This window comes from Corythoichthys intestinalis, chromosome 12 (assembly GCF_030265065.1).
Source record: "Corythoichthys intestinalis isolate RoL2023-P3 chromosome 12, ASM3026506v1, whole genome shotgun sequence".
NCBI classification, from domain to species: domain Eukaryota; kingdom Metazoa; phylum Chordata; class Actinopteri; order Syngnathiformes; family Syngnathidae; genus Corythoichthys; species Corythoichthys intestinalis.
In genome coordinates this window covers 43,155,834-43,168,773 of record NC_080406.1, presented here as the reverse complement: position 1 = coordinate 43,168,773, position 12,940 = coordinate 43,155,834, and the positions used below count along the sequence as shown (strand labels likewise).

At 38.9% G+C, this 12,940-nt stretch overlaps 2 protein-coding genes across 3 annotated transcripts in view; one reads left to right on the top strand and one right to left on the bottom strand.

Moving 5' to 3' along the window:
- Positions 1-12,940, top strand: part of LOC130927306 (protein HEG-like) — a 46,222-nt gene that overhangs the window by 23,274 nt on the left and 10,008 nt on the right. The window contains exons 4-8 of the mRNA XM_057853020.1: positions 295-411; positions 598-720; positions 798-892; positions 1,160-1,215; positions 1,337-1,500. Coding sequence (XP_057709003.1) covers positions 295-411; positions 598-720; positions 798-892; positions 1,160-1,215; positions 1,337-1,500 — 555 coding nt within the window. The remainder of the gene's footprint in view (positions 1-294; positions 412-597; positions 721-797; positions 893-1,159; positions 1,216-1,336; positions 1,501-12,940) is intronic.
- On the bottom strand, positions 5,098-10,291 carry LOC130927307 (E3 ubiquitin-protein ligase TRIM39-like). Of its 2 annotated transcripts, XM_057853022.1 has the most exons (3): positions 10,172-10,291; positions 8,895-8,930; positions 5,098-8,570 (listed from the first exon to the last, which is right to left on the bottom strand). In XM_057853022.1, exon 3 carries the CDS (start codon positions 8,506-8,508, stop codon positions 7,123-7,125), a length of 1,386 nt encoding a protein of 461 aa, XP_057709005.1. In that variant the 5' UTR covers positions 8,509-8,570; positions 8,895-8,930; positions 10,172-10,291; the 3' UTR covers positions 5,098-7,122. The 2 variants fall into 2 exon arrangements, with proteins under 2 accessions (XP_057709005.1, XP_057709004.1); XM_057853021.1 differs by lacking the exon at positions 8,895-8,930 and having other exon boundaries at positions 10,172-10,289.

Below are 12,940 nucleotides of genomic sequence, written 5' to 3'. Positions count from 1 at the left end.
GAGGCAGCAAAGGGAGAAAAATTGGTCAAACGTAACCGATAAATTACTTTTAAAGTATCTTACTCTGTTAAGTAAGTAATCAGTAAAGTAACTAGATTACTTTTTTGAGGTGTAATCAGTAATTGGTAATTAAATTACTTTTTCAAGTAGTCTGTGACAACACTCATCCATCCATACGTTCAAAATTCCTTAATCCTGTTTAATGATTTGGGGAAGTGGTAATCAATTGTAATGTACCAAGTACTAAGATAGGTTGTTTATTTATTAAAACATTGTTTGTGTCTTCATGAACAGAAGCAGACCCTTGCATGTCAGACCCATGCATGAATGGAGGGACGTGCATGAGCTACAAACATCATCAGTTCTCATGTGGGTGTCAGCAGGCCTGGACGGGCCCTACTTGTAATCAGGGTGAGCTTCCAATACATCTTATAGGAAAGAGCGCCCCCCCCCCCCCCCCCAAAAAAAAAAAAAGGTGCAGATTTAGGTTTTATTTACAAACTGGCACCATAAATTGAGCTAAATATGGATCAGTTGGATAATGACATTGTAATTAGCATCAAGTCTTAGATGGCTAAAAGGCGATTGTATGTACAGATATGGATGAGTGTGAAAAGGATCCCTGTCCTGTTGGCTCCACATGCATAAACACAAGGGGTTCCTTCAGCTGTGAGTGTCCGCTGGGCTTCGACCTGGAGGACGGACGCACGTGCACTAAAAGTAACCTTTTAATAAATTGAAATTGTCCTATTGCAAACTCCTTTATTTAGCTCTCATTGTATTTTGTCCCTCCACAGCAAAAACCTTTTTAGGAACATTCAGTGTGTCACATCACCAAAGTCTCTTCAAGAATGCCACAATACATGAGATCCAGAGGGAGATTATTCAACTGGTGAGAAATTTACGCAGTGAACGCTCAAAAGTTGAACAGTTTGTTCTCGTGCGATTGGATTTAGAAAATAAGTGAAATTTATCATCGCTCAAAATATTAACTAGTATTTTAATATTCTTAACTGTCACTGGATGATTTTATGATTACTTGATTACTACAAAATGACAAAGGTGTTCCTCACACATGCAAAAATGTTTAACTACTTTGAAGCATTTCTTTAACGTTCTTAATTTTATGTACTTCTTTCATGTCCTCTCTTCATCTCAGCTAAATGCCTCCTTGTCCTCCCTCAGAGGTTACAGTCGCTCCACCCTCAGTAAGAAGTAAGTTCATGACACATTACTTTTAAATCCACTTTCAAGCAACAATATATGTAACTAAATAAGGGGCTATTTGTCAAAATAATACTGTACATAGACTCAAACAAAGACCTCGTCTCAACAGAGAACAACAGGACGGCGTTTATATATCGGCCGTCAACATGTTCTCCAGCTCCTCTAACGTGACGAGTACGGAGGTCTCCAATAGTGTCCAGATGTATTTAAAAAACTGCAGTTCTTCACACTCTCACTGCCACATGGTGCTGCAACACAGACTCACTTATCATGGTAAGGAAAAAAGCATGAAACGTCTGTTTATCACAAGAAAAGTCACTGTCAGAGCCATTTGAGCTATCATGTTGAGGAACTTAACATAATGTTGCATGATTGCATTCTACCGCTAGATGTCGCGTTTTAGTGACAGACAGGACTACAATTATTTTCTTGATGGATAGACTGTAGTTTTGTTAAGTCTTCAGGGAGCCAGTTATATTATATCAAGGGCATAGGTTTGCATAGGAACAGTAGGGATATAACATTACCAACTCTTCAGGATGCTCAAAGTTGCCCCACCAACTTTTATGCAACTTTATTTGCATTATATAATGAGTTCAGTTATGCTGTATAGGTCATGTCGATTATTTTCGTAAATGTTGTAAGCAGTGTTGTTAATCTTACTTTAAAAAAGTACTTAATTACACTTACAAATTACTTCTCCCAAAAAGTGATTGCGTTAGTAACTCAGTTACCTGAATGTAAGAGTAATTACTTACTTGGTAAAGTAACTGGTGATAATTTTCATGGTTTTTTTTTCTCCCCCCCCCCCAAAAAAAACAGGTCACACAATGTGAAGTTAAGCGGTTTTTGGGACAATTGGCCCTAGCCCAATTCTTTACCCTAAACTCAACTAGACACAGGGGTATTGCAGATATTACGATAACTAGATAGCAACCTTTGCTATGTGTGAAAGTCATTTAATGTTGTGAATCAACCGTTAAAGTTAATATTTCTCCCGTTATTGCATTAGTTCCCTTCTGTCTATTTTCGACATGTATAAGTTTTAAAACTATTTCATCATTTAAAGATAGATTTAAGTCAAGATTTTGCCGATTTAGGAGCATTTTAGATAAAAAGTTTTTTAGGTTCGCTAGGAAGGTTCTCTACAGCAGAGCCTTTCTGAGAAGTCTACTGCTTTAAAATGGCGGCTGTTTACTAACGCACCTAGTTCTTTATTATACATGTTGCTAATGCCGCCGTGTCTGTCATTTGCATCTAGTTCTGTATATATGTGATATCTACCTAAGCATCATGTGGGCATAGTTTGTAGGCTATTGGCTACAGTCAGGTATTATTGGAGCCACCTAGCATAGTAGGATCGCGTTTGCAACGGCGTCACACTCCCTTGCCTCCTCCCCACTCCTGCTCTGCTCTCTCGTCTCCGTGAGTCCGTCTTTTTCAGACTTTTCTCGCGTCAGTCAACCGACATCGTAACGCATAGTAACGCACGCCTTTCCTGCCTCAGTAACGGTAACGGCGTTGCCAAAATGAGAAAAGTAATTAGATTACTCAATTCTGAAGAAAATAACATTGTTAGTAACGCCGTTATATTCTAACGCCGTTATTAACAACACTGGTTGTAAGGATAGAACAGACACTACCATTATTAAAGCCTGGTTTTAAAACCAACCTATCTTAGCCAGTTAAAATAAAAATTCATGCTTAAAAAACTAACCACATATCCTTGTTTATATTTGTACATAAATTGTACATTTTATTTAATTTTTTTGTTTTTGTTTTTTACCTAGATATAAAATTAGTCCGGAAAAAAATAATACAAAGATGAGTAAAAAAAGAAAAAGGCAAGAATCCATCACAAAATGTGCCACTTTTGATATTTTCCTAATCATTTTTGGAATAAAAAGACATGAGAAATGCTTGATAGTAAATTAACGCTGACACATAATCTTAAAACTATCGCAAAAATTAAATAATTTCTTTTTTTGTGGGGGGTGGGGTGGGGTGGGGGGGCAACAAGTTATACCAGATTAGCAGTTTTTTGGTCTGTCCACAAAATCACTGTTGTGTTAAAACCATATAAATATACTTATGAAAGGGAACAAAAATAGACTAAAACTATTGAATCCAAAAATGATTATACATAGACTTCGTAATGTATTGACGGGACACGGGGCACGGGGCCAATAAATAGGGGGCCTGCATCGTTGGCGAGGCCATCAAAGCTGACCGAGTGGAATTGCAGACAAAGAGCTTTTTTCGTTGAAAAAATTGTGAATAAATGCTTAAATCCCTGAATTTTTTTTATAGACATGGACGTAAAACAGTCTCGATTCTTGGTTAAAAGCAAAAAAAAAAAAAAAAACGTGCAGTTAGCATTTATTTTACGTAAATATGTCAAAGTACAATGCTAGTCTGTTAGTGAATGTAGCTAGCAGCCGCTTTATGTAAACGGAGCTTTTCCGGTGAAAATTATTGTGAATAACTGCTTAAATCCCCAAATTCTTTATAGATATGGACGTAAAACAGTTGGGCTTGACGTAAAACAGTTGGGCTTGTTTGTTTGATTTCCTGATAGTAACGTGACATCACACGTAAGGACACGTAAGGCTGTACTTAAAGGGGAATGAGCATAGCCAAACAACGCATAGTCAAAGCAGGCTGAAAAGACTTTTTGGTTTCATTAAAAAAAAAAAAAAAAAAATTCCGACATGGTCAAAATTGCGTCGGACATCGTGAACCATTTATGTAACGGTAAATTTTCTGTAAACTGCCCAAATGTAGTATATTGTCATGTATTGTCATATTGTTATTCTTGAAACAATGTCAGCCATATTTACACTCGAATAAGAGTTGCATTACTTTAAGTCCATATGACTTTCAGATGACCACTCAAAGTGGTCATCTGAAAAATTCCCTTGAATGTAAGTCAAAAAGTATTGTGTGAAAAGAATACTCATGTCATGAGCAATTGCTTAAAATGTCAGATTTTTTTTAACCATAACTTCATCTATATGAAATGTTATTTTCTAATGCTACCGTATAAGCTAATACATGACAATATTTGGTAAATTATCGAATTCCCCCTGGAAAAATGAAACATCAGTCGTCCAATAAGCAAGAGTGCCCTCAGGTGGCACAGATAAACATACTCTCAAGAATGAAAGGAAAACGAGCATCACTCAGGTTTCAATATTGTGGATTTTAACGGAGGCGAAGTGCTACGTAAAGTAGCAGTTTATTCAGCTACATTAGCCCTACGAAATAATACGACTTTTATTCTCGTCGTAATACTACGAGGAAAAAAGTCCAACTTTTACTCCGAGCAAAAAAAAATTATTTCGTTGAGCTAATTTGGCTGAATAAACTGCTACTTACTTTATGTAGCGCTTCGCCGCTGTTAAAATCCACAATATTGAAAGCAGCTTGTGTTTTACAATCAGTTTTATACATCAGGAAAAGAAAATCTTTTATATTTGGCTCATCTACATCTAATAAATTATCAATAGTGTGATTTATAGACTACCAACGCTTTGTCGTAGCTCCCAGCTAGGTAGTAGCATAGACTTCACAATACATTGATGGGACATGGGGCGCGTTGCTAATTATGAGGTCCTATCTCTGTCAAAGCTGACAGAGTGGAAACACAAAGTGCTTTTTACGTTGAAAATTCTTGTGAATAAATGCTTAAATCTCTGAATTCGTTTTAGATATGGACGTAAAACAGTGGATTCTTGGTTAAATGAAAAAAAAAAAACCGGGCAGTTAGCATTTATTTTACGTAAATATGTCGAATGTGCTGCTAGTCTTTAAGCCACTGTGGCGCCTCCTTATCACCACAAAGAGCTTTTTACGGTGAAAATTCTTGTGAATAAATGCTTAAATCCCTGAATTCTTTATTGATATGGACGTAAAACAGTCTCGAGTCTTGGTTAAAAGGAAAAAAAACGGGCAGTTAGCTTTTATTTTACGCAAATATTGCGAATTATAAACAGCAATGCCGTGCCGGTTAATTTTTCCCATTAATTTTTTTCACAATGTTTCAAAATGCATGCAATGTTACGAAAAATATAATAATTACCTCGAATCCTCGAACAAATCACTCCTGAGACGATCCTTCCTGTTTGTATGTGGTACAGCTTTCGTACTTTTTTAACCTAAATCCGGCGATGGATCGCTGCATGCGTTTGAGAATAACTACGACCGACTTAGATGACTGAATTGGAGTGTGGGACGGCCCCTACTGGAAGGCGTGGCGCAGTGTCTGTGTAATGTGTCACGTCAATATCATTATGAAGTCTATGGTAGTAGCTTTACGACGTGACATCATAGCGAATTGGAATAATATTGTGCATCTCCTAAGTCTATTAAATGAGGAAATCTTTTGGGTCATCCACATCAAATTATAATCAATAGATGGCTTTATATTGAAGCTTCGTCGTAGCTCCCAGCTAAGGTACATGTACGTAAAGTGCATAGCAATTTACCCAATGTAATGATACATTTTTTTCTCATATTACCAGTGCGACTTTAATCTCTTAGTCCCCCCCTTTTTTGGGGGGGCCCTAATCCTCTGTTGTACTCTACACTGTTTTGTGACTTAAAAAAACAAACAAACAAAGAAACAAAAAAAAAAACGACTGGAGCCGAAATGTTGGTCGAGACTCTAGCGTAATAAAGTCGAAATCACGTAAGTCGGGTACGTCGTAACCCGGGGACTACCTGTAATTTACTCAAGCAAGCTGAAAAGTTGAAACTTTACTTCAACATATGATGACTCAAGTTGCAGAAAATTCACTCAAGTCCTGTACAAGTCAGAAAGTATTCGGTGATAAGAATACTCAAGTAATTACGATAGTAAATGTTTATTATCATTTAATTTTAAAATGTCATCAGTAGAGTAGTGAGTAAGAGTAGCATTACTTTAAAATAACATACTATAACTCAATCACAAGTAACTTGTGTCTTATTTATTTTTATAACTGTTATGAGAACCCAAACATTGTACGTAAGAGTAGCATTTCTTTAAAATAAACTTAACTTAGTCACAGGTAACTTGTGTCTTATTTGTTTTTAAAACTGTAATGAGAAGCCAAAAATTGTACGTAAGAGTAGCATTTCTTTAAAATAAACTTAACTTAGTCACAGGTAACTTGTGTCTTATTTGTTTTTAAAACTGTAATGAGAAGCCAAACATTGTACTCGAGTAAGAGTAGCATTACTTTAAAATAACATCCTGTAACTCAATCACAAGTAACTTGTCTTATTTTTAAAACTGTTATGAGAATCCAAACATTGTACGTGAGTAATAGCATTACTTTAAAATAAACTTAACTCAGTCACAAGTAACTTGTGTCTTATTTTTAAAACTGTAATGAGAAGCCAAACATTGTACTCGAGTAAGAGTAGCATTATTTTCAAATAAAATCACTCAAAGTACTTATAAAATAAAAACATGACTGTAGTACAAGTATTAAAGTAGTACAAGTAAATCAATGTTATCAAGAGAGAAGCCAAAAGTTGTACTTGAGTAAGAGTACCATTACTTCCAAATATAATCACTCAAAGTACTTTTGAAAAATGACTGGAGTGCAAGTAAATCAATGTTACCAAGAGAGTCGCCAAAAGTTGTACTCAAGTCAAAGTAGCATTACTTCCAAATATTACTCACATTAAAGTAAAAATAGTATGCACACAAGTACAAGTGCAAAAGTATTGGGAGAAAAGAATACTGATTACTTGCTTCATTATTTCGACTTGACTTTCTATAGTAAAGTCCCGTCGAATGACCTGGCCAATAAATGAGAGTCAAATCATGTGGAAAAAGAAAACGAATGATTCAGATGACATTAAAAAGCAGAAAATCAAGCTGTTCAGCCCGTGTCAACATGACGGCTAACTGATGGCAATCGTAACAAGAGGTGGAATGGGGATTATCTTTAGAGGAATTTTATGTGCCGTCCGGAAATAAGGATACATTTTGGTGTTACCGCACAAGTCTGGCCAATTGGAAGACTTCATATGTTTCCACAATTCAATGTTTGTAAGAGGTTCAGAGATGGAAAATGACCTTTCATTCATGTCCACTTTAACTCGGATCTTCTGCACTTTGACAGGCAGATTCCACTCTCCAAATTGGTCATTGAAATTTGTGTATTTCCCATCCCAAAATGCAGTTAACCAACTATTCATTTTCTCTGGCAAACAAGGGTCCCCCCACGCAACCCCCACTTGCCAGTCATTGTTGTCTCCCACCTCAACGTCCCACACGTGTCTTCCCCAGTCTAAAGCACAACCCAGCACGGACTCCCACTTGAACCTTTCTGGATTCTTTGGACGCTGCTGCTGTGCTTCTTTTAAAGTCAGACAGCTCAGATCTTCGGACAGACTGAGTTCTGGATCAGCCGTGTTGGGGTCCAGAATGACAGGATGGTAGACGAGTGTCTCCTTCAGTCGCTCCCACACGTTGAACATGAGATTGCCCACGTGTTTGGCTTCATCCAGAAGACCACCTCGGAGATCCTCCGGTTTATCGGGGATCTCTTGGATCCCGCTCATCGCAGTCTTGAACTTCTTCATGAAAGAAACATTGCTAGGCTCCAGCTGCTCCTCAGTGCTTCTGATGACACTCGAGAGAGTGGCCATTTGTTTTCCGAGAGCTGCGATCTTCTCCTTCATCCTTTGAATCTTGTTCCTCTCTTCCTCCCTGACCGCTGCCAACCTGGCCTTCTCCTCGACGTCAAGAAAGCGACGGAGCTCCTCAAAATCCTTCTTAATCTTGCGTTCGACCTTCTTCTTCTGGACTTTGATGTACTCTGCCTGTTCATTGCAGCTCTCTCGGCAGTCGTTGTAATCTTTGAGTCTTTCCTTGGCCTTCTGCAGGCCTTTCTTGAGTTCCTCACGATGACCTTTCACAACTTCTTCGAGGGGCCGGAACTGGTGACCAGTGTGTATTTCTGCGTCTCTGCAGATGAGGCACACACGCTCTTGGTGGTCCAAACAGAAGAGTTTGAGTTCTTCTTTGTGCAAGCTACACATCTCTTCTAACTTGACTGAGGCTCGTGAAAGGTTCTCACACAAATTCTTCAGTGCCAAGTTCGGAGGCGGATCTATCCAACTAAACAGTGTCCTACAGAGTGGACACGATCGTTCTCCTGTGTCCTTCCAATGCTGCAGACACGCACGGCAGAAGTTGTGACTACACGGCAGCAGCATGACGGGATCTTGGAAGATGTCCAGACAGGTGGGACATTTAAGATGGTCCTCCAGACGTTCAGCCATTGTTTTGGAGAAGACGGTGTCTGTCTCGGCGCACAAGTTTGGAATGTTGAGCTGCAGTTGTTCTGCAAAACGAAAAGCATTCTTACATACAATGCGAAAGGATTATTTCACGTCCTCCTTCTAGGCCCAAAAGTGCACTTCCTGCTGACTGAAGCTGGGCTTGAATTTGTGGAGAGCTACTTTTATGACTTTGAAGTGAGATATTACAGATGAGTTACCCTGAGGTGACTAGCTGTAACCTTAAGCTCGTGTCACACAAAAGAGATTGCAATTGTGGTTTCATCTGACATTGACGGGATGCTTTTGTTTTCAGTATGTCCAAAAGTCAGCTCTGTTTTGCTCTTTGCCATTCTTGGGGATTGGACACTTGGGACTTGTGATCATACCTTTCTGACTTGATTTCCCTAAAAATGAGATCAATACTGGAGAAACCAACGTACAAGTTAAAATGATTTGTGATCAAAACCTTTATGGATTCATTTTATGGGTAAGGAGACATTTGTACTTGAGTAAGAGTAGCATGACTTCAAAATAATATGACTCAGGTCAAAGTAGTCATCTGAATAATTCACTAATGGCTGTTTCAAAAGTCAGATTTCTTTTTTTCAGCGTTACTTCTTCTCTATGAACTATTATCATTATAATTAAAAAAACTAATGCATGACCATAATATGCAAATCATCGATTTCCCACTAGAACAGTGGTTCTTAACCTGGGTTGGCTCAAACCCCAGTCTAAGGGGTTCGGTGAAGTTCAAGAAACGCAGAGCCTTATTTTCGTACACTGATTAAATCTAGGCAAAGTGTCTTTTTAGACTAGGTTTTGGACTGGTTTACTCCCAATTTACAGGCTTAATCCATTTCTTTTTGCTGCTAGTCCTCGATCTCATGGGAGCTGGTTTGCACAGCGGAAGGTTGACTTGCACTGGGTATTGGGAATACCAATGGACAGCGTAGTCTCAAATTTTGACCTGTTTATAAAACAATCTGTCAAAATGAGAAGAATTTTGAATAGCAATTGCGAAATTATTAGTTGGCTAGGCTGCTTAAATATATCGGTTTTGAATTGGAAAAAAATGCTTAATTATCCAATTTCAAAGGGTTCAGTGAATCTACATGTGAAACTTTTGGGGTTCGGTACCTTTAGCAAGGTTAAAAACCTCTGCACTAGAAAAATGAAACGTCAGTAGTCCAAAGCGCAAGAGTGGCACGGATGAACATAATTTCTAGAATGAAACGAAAACGATCATAACTCGGGTTTTTCCGTGGTCCGTCAGCGCCAAATAAAAATTGGGAGAGAAATCTGCACGTGTTGATTTTTGACGTCACTTTGAAGATGCCAAGTGATTCGACACCACCTGCGTGATCGTAGTCATTTGACTACTTTTGGCACGTCTAATTGGTGATATTATAGAGCCACTCCAACAAAAAATAAAGTAAGTAACAAGCTAAAGCTGTGGGGTAAGAGTAGCGTTTTATGTGCTAAAAAACATTAAAGCTCCAAGTAGAATTTCCAAATCTCTTCCTGGTTGTTTCCATTGCAGAGCAATAACCAAAGCAAACCATCAAAGGCTATTCAAAGCAATCCAAAAGGATAAGCATCGCATCGTATCAGTTTGAGTTTCATGGTGACGTAAATTGAATGGCAAATAAAGAAACCTTACGCAGAAGTCGATCTCACGTCTCGTCACTCCTAGGTGCTGTTACAGAGCCCTTTCATTCGTTTAAAACTAATCTGGTAGCCTTCAGTATTTCAAAGCACTGATCAATGGGCCAAACCACTTCCTGACTAAGTATGAATGAGGCAGTAAAGAGGGTCACATGTCATTGGTCACATGATTTGAGGCCAGCTAGGTCATCAAATCAGTGTCAGTCTGTCAAGAGAGTTGCCTGCAGGGAACTTTGATGTCCAGCAGGTGTCAGTATTCAATGACAGTATCAACACAGTGTCAACACAGTGTGTCATTGTGTTGACGCGCTTCATGAGGCCTCACAGATGCATCACTATAGACAACTAGGCACAAAATAACGACGACTATGGCAGATCACTATGAACAAACTTACAATGAAGAACATCTTTGGCTATGGATCCTTGCTGTAGTGGCAACGAAGGGCGAAGACACTTTGGCATGACAAACACATGAGGAATGGGGCACAAGTGGGAACAATAGGTAATTACAATCAGAGACAGGTGAGGCAGTAGGAAGGGTGAGTGGTAGAAACAGGAGGGTGAGGCTTCAAAATAAAACAGGAAGAAACACAACAATAAACCTAGACTTGACAACCCTCTCCCAGGTGTGACTTAATCTCACTTTTGAAAGGATGTATAAGATCCCAGCTGGATATAAATAGAGTTAGTGACATAAATTGCCGGGTGACACTTAATGACATCTGTCATGTTCTTTCAGTAATGCCCATTATAGTGTCATGTCATAATTATTATGGGCGCATGGCAGTCTTATGACGACGCTGTCAATAAAGTGTTTACGATTAAACCAATAAACCAACAAATAACCATCACTGCAGGATTAAAAATGAGGGGGAAAAAAGTAGCGGCTAATAGTCCGAAAATTACGGTAAATCTTTCTATTGGTTGAAGAAGAAGCAAAATATTAGTGATTTCCATACATAGACTTCACCGTCAGATCTGATGATCTGAAGTCCATGTTCCATATTTGTTAAACCAGTTCTAAAATAAATGATGCTTTCAATATTGTTGATTTTAAATGGAGGAAGCCATGCGCTACGTAAAGTACGTAGCTGTTTATTTACAGTGCCTTGCAAAAGTATTCAGCCCCCTTGAACCTTGCAACCTTTCACCACATTTCAGGCTTCAAACATAAAGATATAAAATTTTAATTTTTTGAAAAGTGGGGCGTGCAATATTATTCGGCCCCCCTTGTAGCGCCACCTTTTGCTCCAATTACAGCTGCAAGTCGCTTGGGGTATGTTTCTATCAGTTTTGCACATCGAGAGACTGACATTCTTGCCCATTCTTCCTTGCAAAACAGCTCGAGCTCAGTGTGATTGGATGGAGAGTGTTTGTGAACAGCAGTCTTCAGCTCTTTCCACAGATTCTCGATTGGATTCAGGTCTGGACTTTGACTTGGCCATTCTAACACCTGGATACGTTTATTTTTGAACCATTCCATTGTAGATTTGGCTTTATGTTTTGGATCATTGTCCTGTTGGAAGATAAATCTCCGTCCCAGTCTCAGGTCTTGTGCAGATACCAACAGGTTTTCTTCCAGAATGTTCCTGTATTTGGCTGCATCCATCTTCCCGTCAGTTTTAACCATCTTCCCTGTCCCTGCTGAAGAAAAGCAGGCCCAAACCATGATGATGCCACCACCATGTTTGACAGTGGGGATGGTGTGTTCAGGGTGATGAGCTGTGTTGCTTTTACGCCAAACATATCGTTTTGCATTGTGGCCAAAAAGTTCAATTTTGGTTTCATCTGACCAGAGCACCTTCTTCCACATGTTTGGTGTGTCTCCCAGGTGGCTTGTGGCAAACTTTAAACGAGACTTTTTATGGATATCTTTGAGAAATGGCTTTCTTCTTGCCACTCTTCCATAAAGGCCAGATTTGTGCAGTGTACGACTGATTGTTGTCCTATGGACAGACTCTCCCACCTCAGCTGTAGATCTCTGCAGTTCATCCAGAGTGATCATGGGCCTCTTGGCTGCATCTCTGATCAGTTTTCTCCTTGTTTGAGAAGAAAGTTTGGAAGGACGGCCGGGTCTTGGTAGATTTGCAGTGGTCTGATGCTCCTTCCATTTCAATATGATGGCTTGCACAGCGCTCCTTGAGATGTTTAAAGCTTGGGAAATCTTTTTGTATCCAAATCCGGCTTTAAACTTCTCCACAACAGTATCTCGGACCTGCCTGGTGTGTTCCTTGGTTTTCATAATGCTCTCTGCACTTTAAACAGAACCCTGAGACTATCACAGAGCAGGTGCATTTATACAAATATATACATATATAAGGGGCCGAATAATATTGCACGCCCCACTTTTCAGTTTTTTATTAAAAAAGTTTAAATTATCCAATAAATGTTGTTCCACTTCACGATTGTGTCCCGCTTGTCGTTGATTCTTGACAAAAAAATTAAATTTCATATCTTTATGTATGAAGCCTGAAATGTGGCGAAAGGTTGCAAGATTCAAGGGAGCCGAATACTTTTGCAAGGCACTGTATATATAGATTAGTGCTGTCAAATTTATCATGTTAACGGACGGTAATTCATTTTTTAAATTAATCAAGTTAAAATATTTGACAAATTTAACGCATGCGCGGAATGACCCGCTCATGCATTGCCTCAAACAGATTACAATGACTCACTTGAGAGCTAAGAGGCTGAGAAACGTGTCTTGTTTTTTGCTTTTTCTTAACAAAGGTATGCCACATGCGACGTGCTGGCACTTTGTTTC